Genomic DNA, 12,500 nt, shown 5'->3' with positions numbered 1-12,500 from the left:
CCCCCCTCCAGAACCAGGAGAAACATCCCCTGTTCACCCCCCACCCCCTCCTTCAGAACCAGGAGAAACATCCCCAGTTCAACCCCACCCCTTCAGAACCAGGAGAAACATCCCTGTTCCCCCCACCCCCTCGTCCCCCTCCAGAACGACAAGAACCAGGAGAAACATCCCCTGTTCACCTCCCCCCCCCCTCCAGAACCAGGAGAAACATCCTCTGTTCACCCCCCCCCCACCTTCAGAACCAGGAGAAACATCCCCTGTTCACCCCACCCCACCCCCTCCTTTAGAACCAGGAGAAACATCCCCTGTTCACCCCCACCCCCTTCAGAACCAGGAGAAACATCCCCTATTCACCTCCCTCTCCAGAACCAGGAGAAACATCCCCTGTTCACCTCCCTCTCCAGAACCAGGAGAAACATCCCCTGTTCACCTCCCTCTCCAGAACCAGGAGAAACATCCCCTGTTCACCCCAACACCTCGTCCCCAACGACAAGAAACATTCCTCTGTTCCCGTCCCCGTGTGACGAACAGACAGACAGACAGGCAGCAGACAGACCCTGGCTGACTGACCATGGCCGTGGTGAAGGGGATGTTGTCGATGAATGAGGACGCCAGAGCGGAGATCCACACGATGATGACGAGGGCCGCTGTCAGCCTGTACTCGGCGTCCACTGTGACGATCATGTCCTTCATCTTTTCTCCGATCCATTCCATCAGTCCCAGCTCCGCCAGAGCCTGCACGCATGCACGCGCACACACAAATAGATGTACACACATAAACACACATGATCACACACATGCACATACAAACACACACACACACACATATACTTACACGCGCGCGTGTGTGTGTACGGGCACACATACACACAAACGCACACACACACATATATTGCCTTTGTACGTTTAACAGCTCTGTTCACACACACACACACACACACACACACACACACACACGCACACACACACACACACACGCGCACAGAAACACACACACACACACACACACACACACACGCACACACATACACGCACGCACACACACGCGCACGCACACACACACACACACACACACACACACACACACACACACGCACACTCCTCACTCACTCACATACATAATAATGAATAACGATTTCACGCCCAACTCTGACACACATGCGTAACTCGAAACAAAGAGATGGAAGACGGACCATAGATGCATGGGAACAGAAGTCTTGAGAAATCGTGGACAGAAAAGGAAAGGAGATATTTTGGAATGAGGAAGCAGGTTTTAACTCTCTCCATACGAACGGCGAAAGAGACGACGTTAACAGCGTTTCACCCCAATTACCATCATCAAAATATTGCAAGAGGAAGGCTCTTATACTGAAGAGGTGAATGTTGACAAAGAATACCACAATTCTGACGACGGAAGTTAAAGGTTGGGTCATTCAGACACCCACTGGACATCCGAGGGGTCTGTGTAGAGGAGAAGAGAGGACTGGCCGTACTGAGTGAGTTAAAGGCCAGACCAGAAACTACTGACTGCAGGGATCTGACGAAGCGATGTAGGGAGATCATTCAAAGTGCAAGGTCCAGACAGAGACAGCGAAAAAGCATTGGCTGCTTGTGGTGTGTTTTAATCTGGGAATGCAGACACAGAGAACGGATCTGAAACTGACTGTAGAGATTGAGACCAGGCAGGTTGTGGTCTTCTTGTATTGTATTGTATTGTATTGTATTGTATCGTTTCGCATCGCATAGATAGTATGGTGCTGACAGGCCCAAGACCAGGCAAGTTGTGGTCTCATCGTATCGTATCGTAGTGTGTTATGTTGTATTGTATTGTATTTTATTGTATTGTATTTTTTATTTTTTATGTTTTTTTTAAACTTTATTTATTTCATTTTATTTTATTTTTATTGTTATTTATTTTTATTTATTTTATTTAATTAATTTATTTATTTACTTTTTTATAGTTAAAACATTTTTTTTATTGTTATTTATTTTTATTTTTTTCTCAAGGCGTATATGGATTTGACCAAACGCAGTGACGCCTCCTTGAGCTACTGATACTGATACTGATACTGTATTGTATTGTATTCTATCGTGACACCAAGTTTCTCTGTGTGAAATTCGAGCTGCTTTCCTCACGTAGAGCGAGTGGTCACCGTGCAGCATCACCCTTTTTTTCTGTCTTTTGTTTTCTATCAGTCTGCACGTGAATTTGTTATCATGTCAAAGTCGGTTTTTCTACATATCTTGCCAGGGGCAACTCTTCTGCTGTGGTTTCTTTTGCTTGCGCTGAGCACGAGTGTGTGCTACACACAGGGCCTCTCTTTGTCATTCAATCCGAATGACTGGCGTCCAGACCACCCGACAACCCTTTTGTTGCTGTGGGTTCTTTTGCTTGCGCTGATCATGAGCGTATGCTACACACAGGGCCTCTCTTTGTCATCTCACCCGAATGACTAGCGTCCAGACCACACACTCCAGGTCTAGCGGAAGGAGGGGGCGGGGGGGGTTGAGGGATACTAGTGAGTGTCGGATTCGATCCGGTACGCTCAGATTCTCTCGTATCCTAGGCGGACACACTACCACCGGTCCACTCGGCCCTCGTGGCCGAGAGAGTGGGGATGTAACTTGGGCAAGACACTCTCCACTATAATCGAATTCTAGCCCAGATATGGGGACATCAGTTACCTCCTCTGCTGTCCTGATGGTCGTTGTCGTACACGACTGACCGTCATACACACTGGGCCACCTACCTCCATGAGGATAAAGAGTGCAGCGAAGAAGAGCAGCGTGGACCACTCCACTTTGTGCAGGATGCTTTCCAGGTCATCCATGTCCGCTAGAACCAGCAGCCAGATGGCTCCCAGCACGGCGATCCACCCTGAAACATCGGCACAGATTATCCACCCTGAATCATCGGCACAGAGATACACCCTGAATCATCGGTACAGAGATCCACCCTGAAATAACCACCACGGAGATCCACCCTGAAGCACCGGCACAGAGATCCACCCTGAAATAACCATCGCAGAGATCCACCCTGAAGCACCGGCACAGACACCCACCCTGAATCATCGGCACAGAGATCCACCCTGAAATAACCATCACAGAGATCAACCCTGAGACACCGGCACAGAGACCCACATTGAAGTAACAATCACAGAGATCCACCCTGATATAACCATCACAGAGATCCACCCTGAAATATCAGCACAGCGATCCAGATTGAAATGACTATCACAAGGACCCACCTTGTAACCCCCCCCCCCCCCCCCCCCCCCCCAGACATTCACTCTGGAATCTGGAAGAACCACAAAAGAGATCCATCCTGACACCCCCCCATCCCTTTCCCTCCCTAGAAATCCACCCTGAAAACACAAGCAAAGCGATCCACCCTGAAATGTCACCACAGAAATCTGCCCTGAAACAGCGATCCATCCTGGAACATCACCACACAGATCTGTTGTGAAACACCCTCACAGAGAGATCCACCCTGAAACATCACAACCAAGATCCACCCCGAAACGCCACCGAAACGTCACGACCACAACCTATCATCGGCATCATTTCCATTCCATCGATCGTCAATGTCATCGTCTCCAACATCGATAAATGCGATTGAGTGTGCGCGTGAAAAAAGGGCCTCAGAGAGGATGTGTGAAGGATGTCCTTCTGAATTATGATGATGAAGTTTATCTTCGCACTAACAGTCAAAGCATGCGCCGTTCGAAGTACAGTAATTCAACACATTAACACACACACACCAAAGACGGAACAGAAAACACACACACACACACACACACACACACACACACACACACTCACACGCACACATACACACACACACGCGCGCGCGCACACACGCACACACACACACACACGCACACACACACACACACACACGCACACACACACACACACACACGCACACACACGCACACACACACATACACACACACAGACACACACACGCGCGCGCGCACCCTTCCATCCCCACCGACAAACATACAGACAACCTTGCACGCTGCACAAGCATCACGGCATCCGCCCACTCACCCAGCCCGGTGTACACGCCACTGACGAAGGAGTACATGAAGAAGAAGAGGAGCACCACGAATAGCACACAGCCACACTTCAGCAACAGCACCTTGTCCCTGATCTGGCACTGCACACACACACACACACACACACACACACACACACAAAACACACACACACACACACAACACACACACACACACACACACACACAAAACACACACACACACAACACACACACAAAACACACACACAAAACACACACATGCACGCACACAAACACACACAGAGACACACACACACACACAAGCACACACACATGTACGCACGCACACACACACAGGCACTCATACACACACACACACACACACACACACACACACACACACACACACACACACACACACACACACACACACTCACCAGTTGAACAACACTAACGGTTGCATCACACCCGTTTTTCTCTGGAATGCTGACAGAGTGATATAATAAATATATGCAGCTGTTCAATCCAAGCCTTCTCTCACCAGATGATTCAACACACTGTGGCGTCAAGGAGTAGGCCTAATAGACGACTTAAAAAAAAAAGATAAATAAAAAAAACAACCTCACACAACAAAACAGAGAATTTCCTGTCAGCCTAAGTCTTTTGTACTCTCCTCTTTAATTTCATACTGTATCCCAGTGTAAACCAGGCTGGAGAGATACGTACACCTGCAGTGTTGCTCAGGAAATTCTAGCAACACTTCGAAAGACGCTTTTTTTTTCTTTTTTTTTAAAGTTAAAAGAAAAATAAGGTGGGGCCTCAGTTGCATGCAGACAACGGAGCAACCGTATAACACATTTTTCTTTTCTTTATTCATTTCTTTTTCTCACGCACGCATTACTGACCCTGATAATAATTGTCTCCGGCGACTGAGTGTGGTATTCATGAGTGTTCCCATCTGAGCCCATTGTATGCCCAAATATGAGTACTAGTCCAAGCCATACGGTCGGGGGGAAACGTGCAGTAAAAAAACAAAAAAAACAAAAACAAAAAAAACCCCAACTCTTTCGTCATTCTAAAAATGACCCCATATGGATGAAAAAAAAAAAAAAAAGAAAAGAAAAAAGGGAGGTAGACTTAAACCCATCAGAGGCAGCAGCTTAAGGTCCATTGAATCCTTCCTCAGCATGTATACACAGGTGCATGTGTGTGTGTGTGTGTGTGTGTGTGTGTGTGTGTGTGTGCGTGTGTGTGTGTGTGCACAAACAAGCATGAGTGGTTTGAGAGAGAGAGAGAGAGAGAGAGAGAGAGAGAGAGAGAGAGAGAGAGAGAGAGAAGATAAGACAAAATTCTTTATTTCGAGGATAATAGTTAAGCACTGGTGTGCTTTTTCACACACACACACACACACACACACACACACACACACACACACACACACACACAGAGGCACAAGCATGGTGCTAGAAAAATGCATAGGAAAAAAGAACAAAATAAAGAAAAAAGAAAAGAAGAGAGAGACAGAGACAGAGAGACAGAGACAGACAGAGACAGAGAGGAAGACTTACGTCTCTCTCCAGCTGACGAAACTGTTCATTCTGGTCTCTGATTTCCGCCCGTCTGAAGACAAGATCAGAACCAGTAAGAACCAAAACCACCTTCTAGAAGGTGACCATGTGAACACGTCCTGTCTTGTATCATTTTGTGTGGCAGTTTTTTACCTTTACCTTCCACCCCAAAGTTTGTTACTTTTACCTTCCACCCCAAAGTTTGTTACCTTTACCTTCCACCCCAAAGTTTGTTACCTTTACCTTCCACCCCAAGGTTTGTTACCTTTTACCTTCCACCCCAAAGTTTGTTACTTTTACCTTCCACCCCAAAGTTTGTTACCTTTACCTTCCACCCCAAAGTTTGTTACTTTTACCTTCCACCCCAAAGTTTGTTACCTTTACCTTCCACCCCAACCCCAGCCTCTGTGAACTGCACCCGCTCTTTTCTCTGCCCCTATGCTTCAGGTCAGGAAATGGGCGGATAACTGAAGCGACGGAACAATAACTCACCTGTATCAGTATGGCATAATGATTCATTAAAAAAAAAGAAAAAAAGCTCGTTTGGAGGAACTGACAATGTCAGTTTATCCAAAGTAAGAACAAGAGAGGCAAGGCCTTCAAGACTCACTTGTGATACACTTAAAAAAAAAACATCTAATCGTTAAAATGTGTTCTGTATTTGTTATTATAAAGCTTCGGGTTAAAAGAAAAAGAAAACAGAAAAAAAGTCCTAACGGCAGATTCGAACCCCGCGTGGCTATCGTGGCTACTTAACTGACGTTCAAAAATATAATATTTAAGCATGCTTTTTTTTAAAGGGCGATAAATCGATTGCGGTATTCGCAGTGAGAACGCTGTTCAAATCATATTATTCTGGTGTATCTTGGGCATTCAAAAAATCTTTAAGGGCAATTAGAAATTCTTTTTAAGTCCGCGGTAAAGGAGACGTGACTATCGCCGCAATCACACTGCAACATTTAGCCGTTTTCTCTGGATCTAGATAGATGTACAAGTTTAGTTACACCCAGTTGACACAGTCGATTCAATTTCTCTTTTATGTTGATTCTAGTTTTATAGTTTTAAAGTTGATATGAAAATTGAGTATTTTGTTAAACTAATAATATGTAGAGCCAAGTACTTGACTTATTCCTCTTGATTCCGTGGGGAACATAGGGCCGCGACAACACTCCTCCAACGCACCCGGCTCTGGCTGGTCCTCTTCAGTTCGGCCCACGTCATTCCGGCCGCCCTTGTCTCTGCCTCAATGCTTCTCCGCCAGTTCTGCTTCGGACGGCCAACTTTCCTTTTCCCCTGTGGGTTCCAATCAAGAGCCTGTCTTGTGATGTTTGTTGCAGGCTTGCGTAGTGTATGGCCTATCCATCCCCATTTCCGTTTCTTGATTTCCGTCTCCAGTGGGGCCTGTTTTGTCATGTTCCAAAGTTCTTCATTGGAGACAACCTCTGGCCATCTGATGTTCAGGATGTTTCTTAGACATCTGTTGGTGAATGTCTGAAGCTTGTGGGTGCTGGTCTTTGTCACTCTCCACGTCTCTGAGCCATAGAGTAAAACCGACTTCACGTTGGTGTTAAAAATCCGGATCTTGTTGCGGATTGAGAGGGCTGTCGATCTCCAGATTGGTCGAAGGGTGTTGAAGGCGTGTCTTGCTTTGTTGATACGGCTCTTGATGTCTTCGTCCGTCCCCCCGTCTTTGCTGACAACACTGCCTAAGTAGACAAACTTGTCAACCTCCTTGATGTTCTCTTGGTGTAGTTGCACTGGATCTTGCTTCTTGTTGTTGACCCTCATGACCTCTGTTTTCCCAATGTTGATTTGGAGTCCAGTCTTCTCAGCTTCTTCTGCCACACGACATAGTTTCTCCTGCGCATCTTGCAGAGCCAAGTACAAGTACTTCTAAACGTTGTATGAAGTGAAAAGGACGTCATTTTGACAAAAGTCAAGGCTGGAAATTTTTGCGTTTCATCAATTCAAGGGAATTAACTCTCATGGTTTATTATTTTTAACTGTGAATTCCGACTGATATTTTTATGACAGTTTGGGGCATAATCCAGTAAGTGATGAGGCGTTCACAAATCTTTCTCTGAATAAATATTTAACTGTCTCCTTCTCCAACTTTCCATCACATGTTATCGTGTATTGTCGATTGAATATAGTATTGAACGGGCTGGTCAACAACTTGAAACAAAATGGCTCGTCGCGTTCGCGAAGAATATGAGCACGTGCTTTGAATATGTATAAATATGTGTATGCAATTGATTTTTGCCCATGACCTTCAGGGCTCGGCCAATAGATCTATAAAGTCCACTCTTCGCATTGATTTTAGTATTTTCCGAAAAAGATCACTTGGGCGAATGAACATAGTGAAAGCCCTGTACACTGAGAGTAAAACACACAAGCTTTTTATGTATTGAGCATAATTTCAAAATGTAATGTTTAAGATGAGAAAGATCAGTTTAAAGCAAATTAAGTCTCTTAGCATTAATTACAAATTAATTTCCCCCTTTTTTTTTTACTATCTGCACCAAAACGTTTGCAAATAAATATAACTTCCATGCTTCGCAAAAGAAGTTCTTGTTTGAACAAAAAATGAAAAAAAATCACTGCTCTTGTCGTTGTGTCAGAATATCATATCAAAGTGCCAAGTTTAGAGAATTAAAAAAACCCAAAAAAACAGTAAATGCAGTTTGCATATAATCTGGCTTCTTTTTTTGTACCCATCCCAGAGGTGCAATATTGTTTTAATCAAGATGACTGGAAAGAACTGAATTTTTCCTATTTTTATGCCTAATTTGGTGTCAACTGACAAAGTATTTGCAGAAAAAATGGCAATGTTAAAGTTTACCACGGACACACAGACACACACACACACACACAGACAACCGAACACTGGGTTAAAACATAGACTCACTTTGTTTACACAAGTGAGTCAAAAATGAATTATTAGTAAATGTTAAAGAATTGCAAGTAAACGGTTATCATCTCCATGTATGAATAAACAATGCTGATTTATTCAAGGTGTGTGAACACATTTTCATTATTGATTGCTATCAACAAACAGAGTTGATTTACTCAAATCAAGAAACACAAAATACACGAGAACGTGCTTGAGTTACCGTACACTAGTTTATTCATAATAACGAAGAAGGTCCAGTTCTAGAAAAACAATGTAGACTTATTTTTAAAAATCCATCTGTTATATGAAAACACAATGTATTTATTCCACTGGTCCAGTTGTAGTACACAGAACCCTCTTCTCTGGAGAGAAGTCAGGCCGTTTCTTCAGATGTTTTTTTTACCCCCTGGAACAAAGCCTTCTTCTTCTTCTGCGTTCACTCGTATGCACACGAGTGGGCTTTTACGTGTATGACCGTTTTTACCCCGCCATGTAGGAAGCCATACTCCGTTTTCGGGGGTGTGCATGCTGGGTATGTTCTTGTTTCCATAACCCACCGAACGCTGACATGGATTACAGGATCTTTAACGTGCGTATTTGATCTTCTGCTTGCATATGCACACGAAGGGGGTTCAGGCACTAGCAGGTCTGCACATATGTTGACCTGGGAAATCGTACAAATCTCCACTCTTTACCCACCAGGCGCCGTCACCGTAATTCGAACCCGGGACCCTCAGATTGACAGTCCAACGCTTTAACCACTCGGCTATTGCGCCCGTCTAAGGAACAAAGCCATTATTGCTGTGCGTTCTGTTATAAACACCAAGAACATTATGCACAGAAGCATTCGGTTTATTACCTCATTCCCAAACGCTTTGTCCAGTGTGCGTTGTTGTTGGTGTTGCTGTTGATGATGATGGTGTAATTATTTTGCTTATATTTTAAAAGCTTTGTACACACACACACACACACACACACACACACACACACACACACACACACACATATATATATATAAGTGGTTGTCGCAGCTACAGCCCATTACAGCGTAACAAATTTTCGCAGCAATATTTTCGTTTGGATTGGACACGTCGTGCGAAGAATGTGAGGTAATATCACCCGGACAGCCCTTCACGGGGCACCAGAAAGTAGACGCCAACAGATCAGTCGAAGGAGTTCTCAAGACCATGAAGCACTGTGGCAATACGTCTTCATAAACGAAATAATAAAATAAAGCATACCTTGGGTACCATTCAGAAGCTCGTCCAAACCAAAACAGACAAGAAAGGCAGTTCTTCGTTGCTGCCCTAGGGCATAATGGGCAAGCAAGCAAGCAAGTAAGTATTTGCATTAATATTACTCTTTTTTTCACAACAGATTTCTCTGTGTGAAATTTGAGCTGCTCTCCTCAGGGAGAGCGCGTCACTACACTGACAGCGCCACCCATTTTTTTTGTATTTTTTTCCCCTGCCTGCAGTTTTATTTGTTTTTCTATCCAAGTGGATTTTTCTACATAATTTTTGCCAGGGACAACCCTTTTGTTGTCGTGGGTTCTTTTACGTGCGCTAAATGCATGCTGCACACGGGAACCTCGGTTTACCGTCTCATCCCAATGATTTGCGTCCAGACCACCACTCAAGGTCTAGTGGAAGGGAACAAAATACTGGCGTCTGCCGGTTTGTTTCGAACAGTCCGATCAGATACTGTCGCTTCCTAGGTGGACGCGTTACCTCTCAGCCAACACTTCATAATAAGTAAGTAGGTAGGCAGGTACCTTATTTTGTGTCGAATTTTGGCCAGTATGGTAAGCAGGTACCTCAGCTTGTGTCGAATTCTGGTCAGTATGGTAAGTAAGTAAATAAGTAAGTACCTCAGTATGTGTCGAATTCTGGTCAGTACAGTAAGCTGGTACATCTGTTTGTGTCGAATTTTGGCCAGTATGGTAAGTAGGTACCTCAGTTTGTCTCGAATTCTGGTCAGTATGGTCAGTAGGTACCTCAGTTTGTGTCGAATTCTGGTCAGTATGGTAAGTAGGTACCTCAGTTTGTGTCGAATTCTGGTCAGTATGGTCAGTAGGTACCTCAGTTTGTGTCGAATTCTGGTCAGTATGGTCAGTAGGTACCTCAGTTTGTGTCGAATTCTGGTCAGTATGGTCAGTAGGTACCTCAGTTTGTGTCGAATTCTGGTCACTATGGTATCAGGTACCTCAGTTTGTGCCGAATTCTGGTCAGTATGGTCTCCTTTTCCGCAGCTGTCTGCAGGAACAGGGCCCTCATGAGGCTCTCCTCCCTCGTCATCACCACCATCCGTGAGGCGGCCCGGCGCCAGATGTCTATCTCGTGTATCAGTTCTGTCAGGCAGGCCATCAATCAATCAATCAATCAATCAATCAATCAATCAATCAATCAATCAATCAATCAATCAATCAGCCCGGCGCCAAATGTCTATCTCGTGTATCAGTTCTGTCAGGAGATGATTCAATCCATCCATCCATCCATCCATCAATCAATCAATCAATCAATCAATCAATCACTCAATCCTCCCTTCCTTCCTTCCTACCCATCCTCGGCGTTTTCATTGTTGTTCAGAAGGAATCACACACACGTAAGCCATGAAAGCTTTGCCTCTTGACTATTCTTTACATTATATGATATTTGGTGGTTGCTTCAGTGAAGAAAGTATCATTTATCATGGAAAAGAAACTTGAAAGATTTGTCCCGCATTTCATTTGCTCCAGGTAAATGTGCAAAATGATTTTTCACAGTAACCGTTATAATCATCTATTATTTTTACTTTCATCGCATGTCTTCACACCACGCATGTATGTCAACCTGCATAATTATGATTATTTTTACGAGTAAAAGTAATTAAAATTAACACACTCGTAAAATGTCCATGTCCTGATACTAATACTACGTTAATACATTGGCTGAAAAGTTTCTTACGAACGTGTGGTCTCTGCACCACACATTATTGTTATTATTATTATCATCATTATTATTATTATCATTATTATTATTATTATTATGAGCATTTACGCCTAATCTTGAAAACAAGCCCTAGGCGTTTACAAATAGAACACATATGTAAATATCAAAAGGGAAAAAATGAACGCAAGATACCAAACATCATTAAAAATTATTCATCCCCCTCCCCCACGCAATTCACACAAGCACACGCGCACGCACACACGCAAGTCATAGCACACAATCGTAATTAGTACACAATCAAAAATACTACCAACAAATTCTGAAACTATCAAAACTCACTCAGTCACTAATAGTAACTTTAGTTCATACTGGAAAGGGATGAGCTGTTGAGAATTAATCAGGAAGGGAAAAGGTGGTCCTTCAGACTGGATTTGAAACATTGCAGCGAAGATGAGTGACGGAGAGGTTGAGGAAGTTGATTCCAAAGATAGGGGGCTTGGAATGGAAAACTACGTTGGACAAACGTTTTGGTTCGAGCACGGGGGATCCTATGCAGCCGTGTGTCAGAAGAAGAGCGGAGTTGGCGTGAGCGTATGTAAGGATGAATGAAATCAGAAAGATACTGTGGACCAGAAGCCTCAATGGACTTGAAACAAAGAGAGCAAACACCTCTCTCTCTAATTGTGTGTGTGTGTGTGTGTGTGTGTGTGTGTGTGTGTGTGTGTGTGTGTGTGTGTGTGTGTGTGTGTACACACATGTACACATTCAAAAATACGTATTTATGTCCACACCAGCTTCATCGGGGTGCACAGGGTTTTCCAGTGCAGTGATGTTGCGGTAGTATAGGCGGAGGAAGCCATAGGCGGCCACTGCGATGAACAGCACTCCCACTGCCATGTGAAGCGTGAACACACCGAACGTGATTCCCTGCAACGTGAACACATCGAACGTGATTCCCCTGCAACGTGAACACACCGAACGTGATTCCCTGCAACGTGAACACACCGAACGTGATTCCCTGCAACGTGAACACACCGAACGTGATTCCCTGCAATGTGAACACACCGAACGTGATTAACTACAATGTG

The 12,500-nt window shown here is 44.3% G+C and overlaps 1 protein-coding gene across 1 annotated transcript in view; it reads right to left on the bottom strand.

Annotated features, from left to right (window-relative positions):
- The window catches only part of LOC143298762 (P protein-like), a 41,987-nt gene that overhangs the window by 4,433 nt on the left and 25,054 nt on the right, over positions 1-12,500 (bottom strand). The window contains exons 12-17 of the mRNA XM_076611704.1: positions 12,204-12,339; positions 10,688-10,832; positions 5,590-5,641; positions 4,054-4,162; positions 2,751-2,878; positions 571-735 (exon numbers count right to left, since the gene is read on the bottom strand). Of these exons, the coding sequence (XP_076467819.1) occupies positions 571-735; positions 2,751-2,878; positions 4,054-4,162; positions 5,590-5,641; positions 10,688-10,832; positions 12,204-12,339 (735 nt within the window). The remainder of the gene's footprint in view (positions 1-570; positions 736-2,750; positions 2,879-4,053; positions 4,163-5,589; positions 5,642-10,687; positions 10,833-12,203; positions 12,340-12,500) is intronic.

This window comes from Babylonia areolata, chromosome 24, assembly GCF_041734735.1.
Source record: "Babylonia areolata isolate BAREFJ2019XMU chromosome 24, ASM4173473v1, whole genome shotgun sequence".
NCBI lineage: Eukaryota > Metazoa > Mollusca > Gastropoda > Neogastropoda > Buccinidae > Babylonia > Babylonia areolata.
This window is presented reverse-complemented; position numbering and strand designations above follow the sequence as displayed.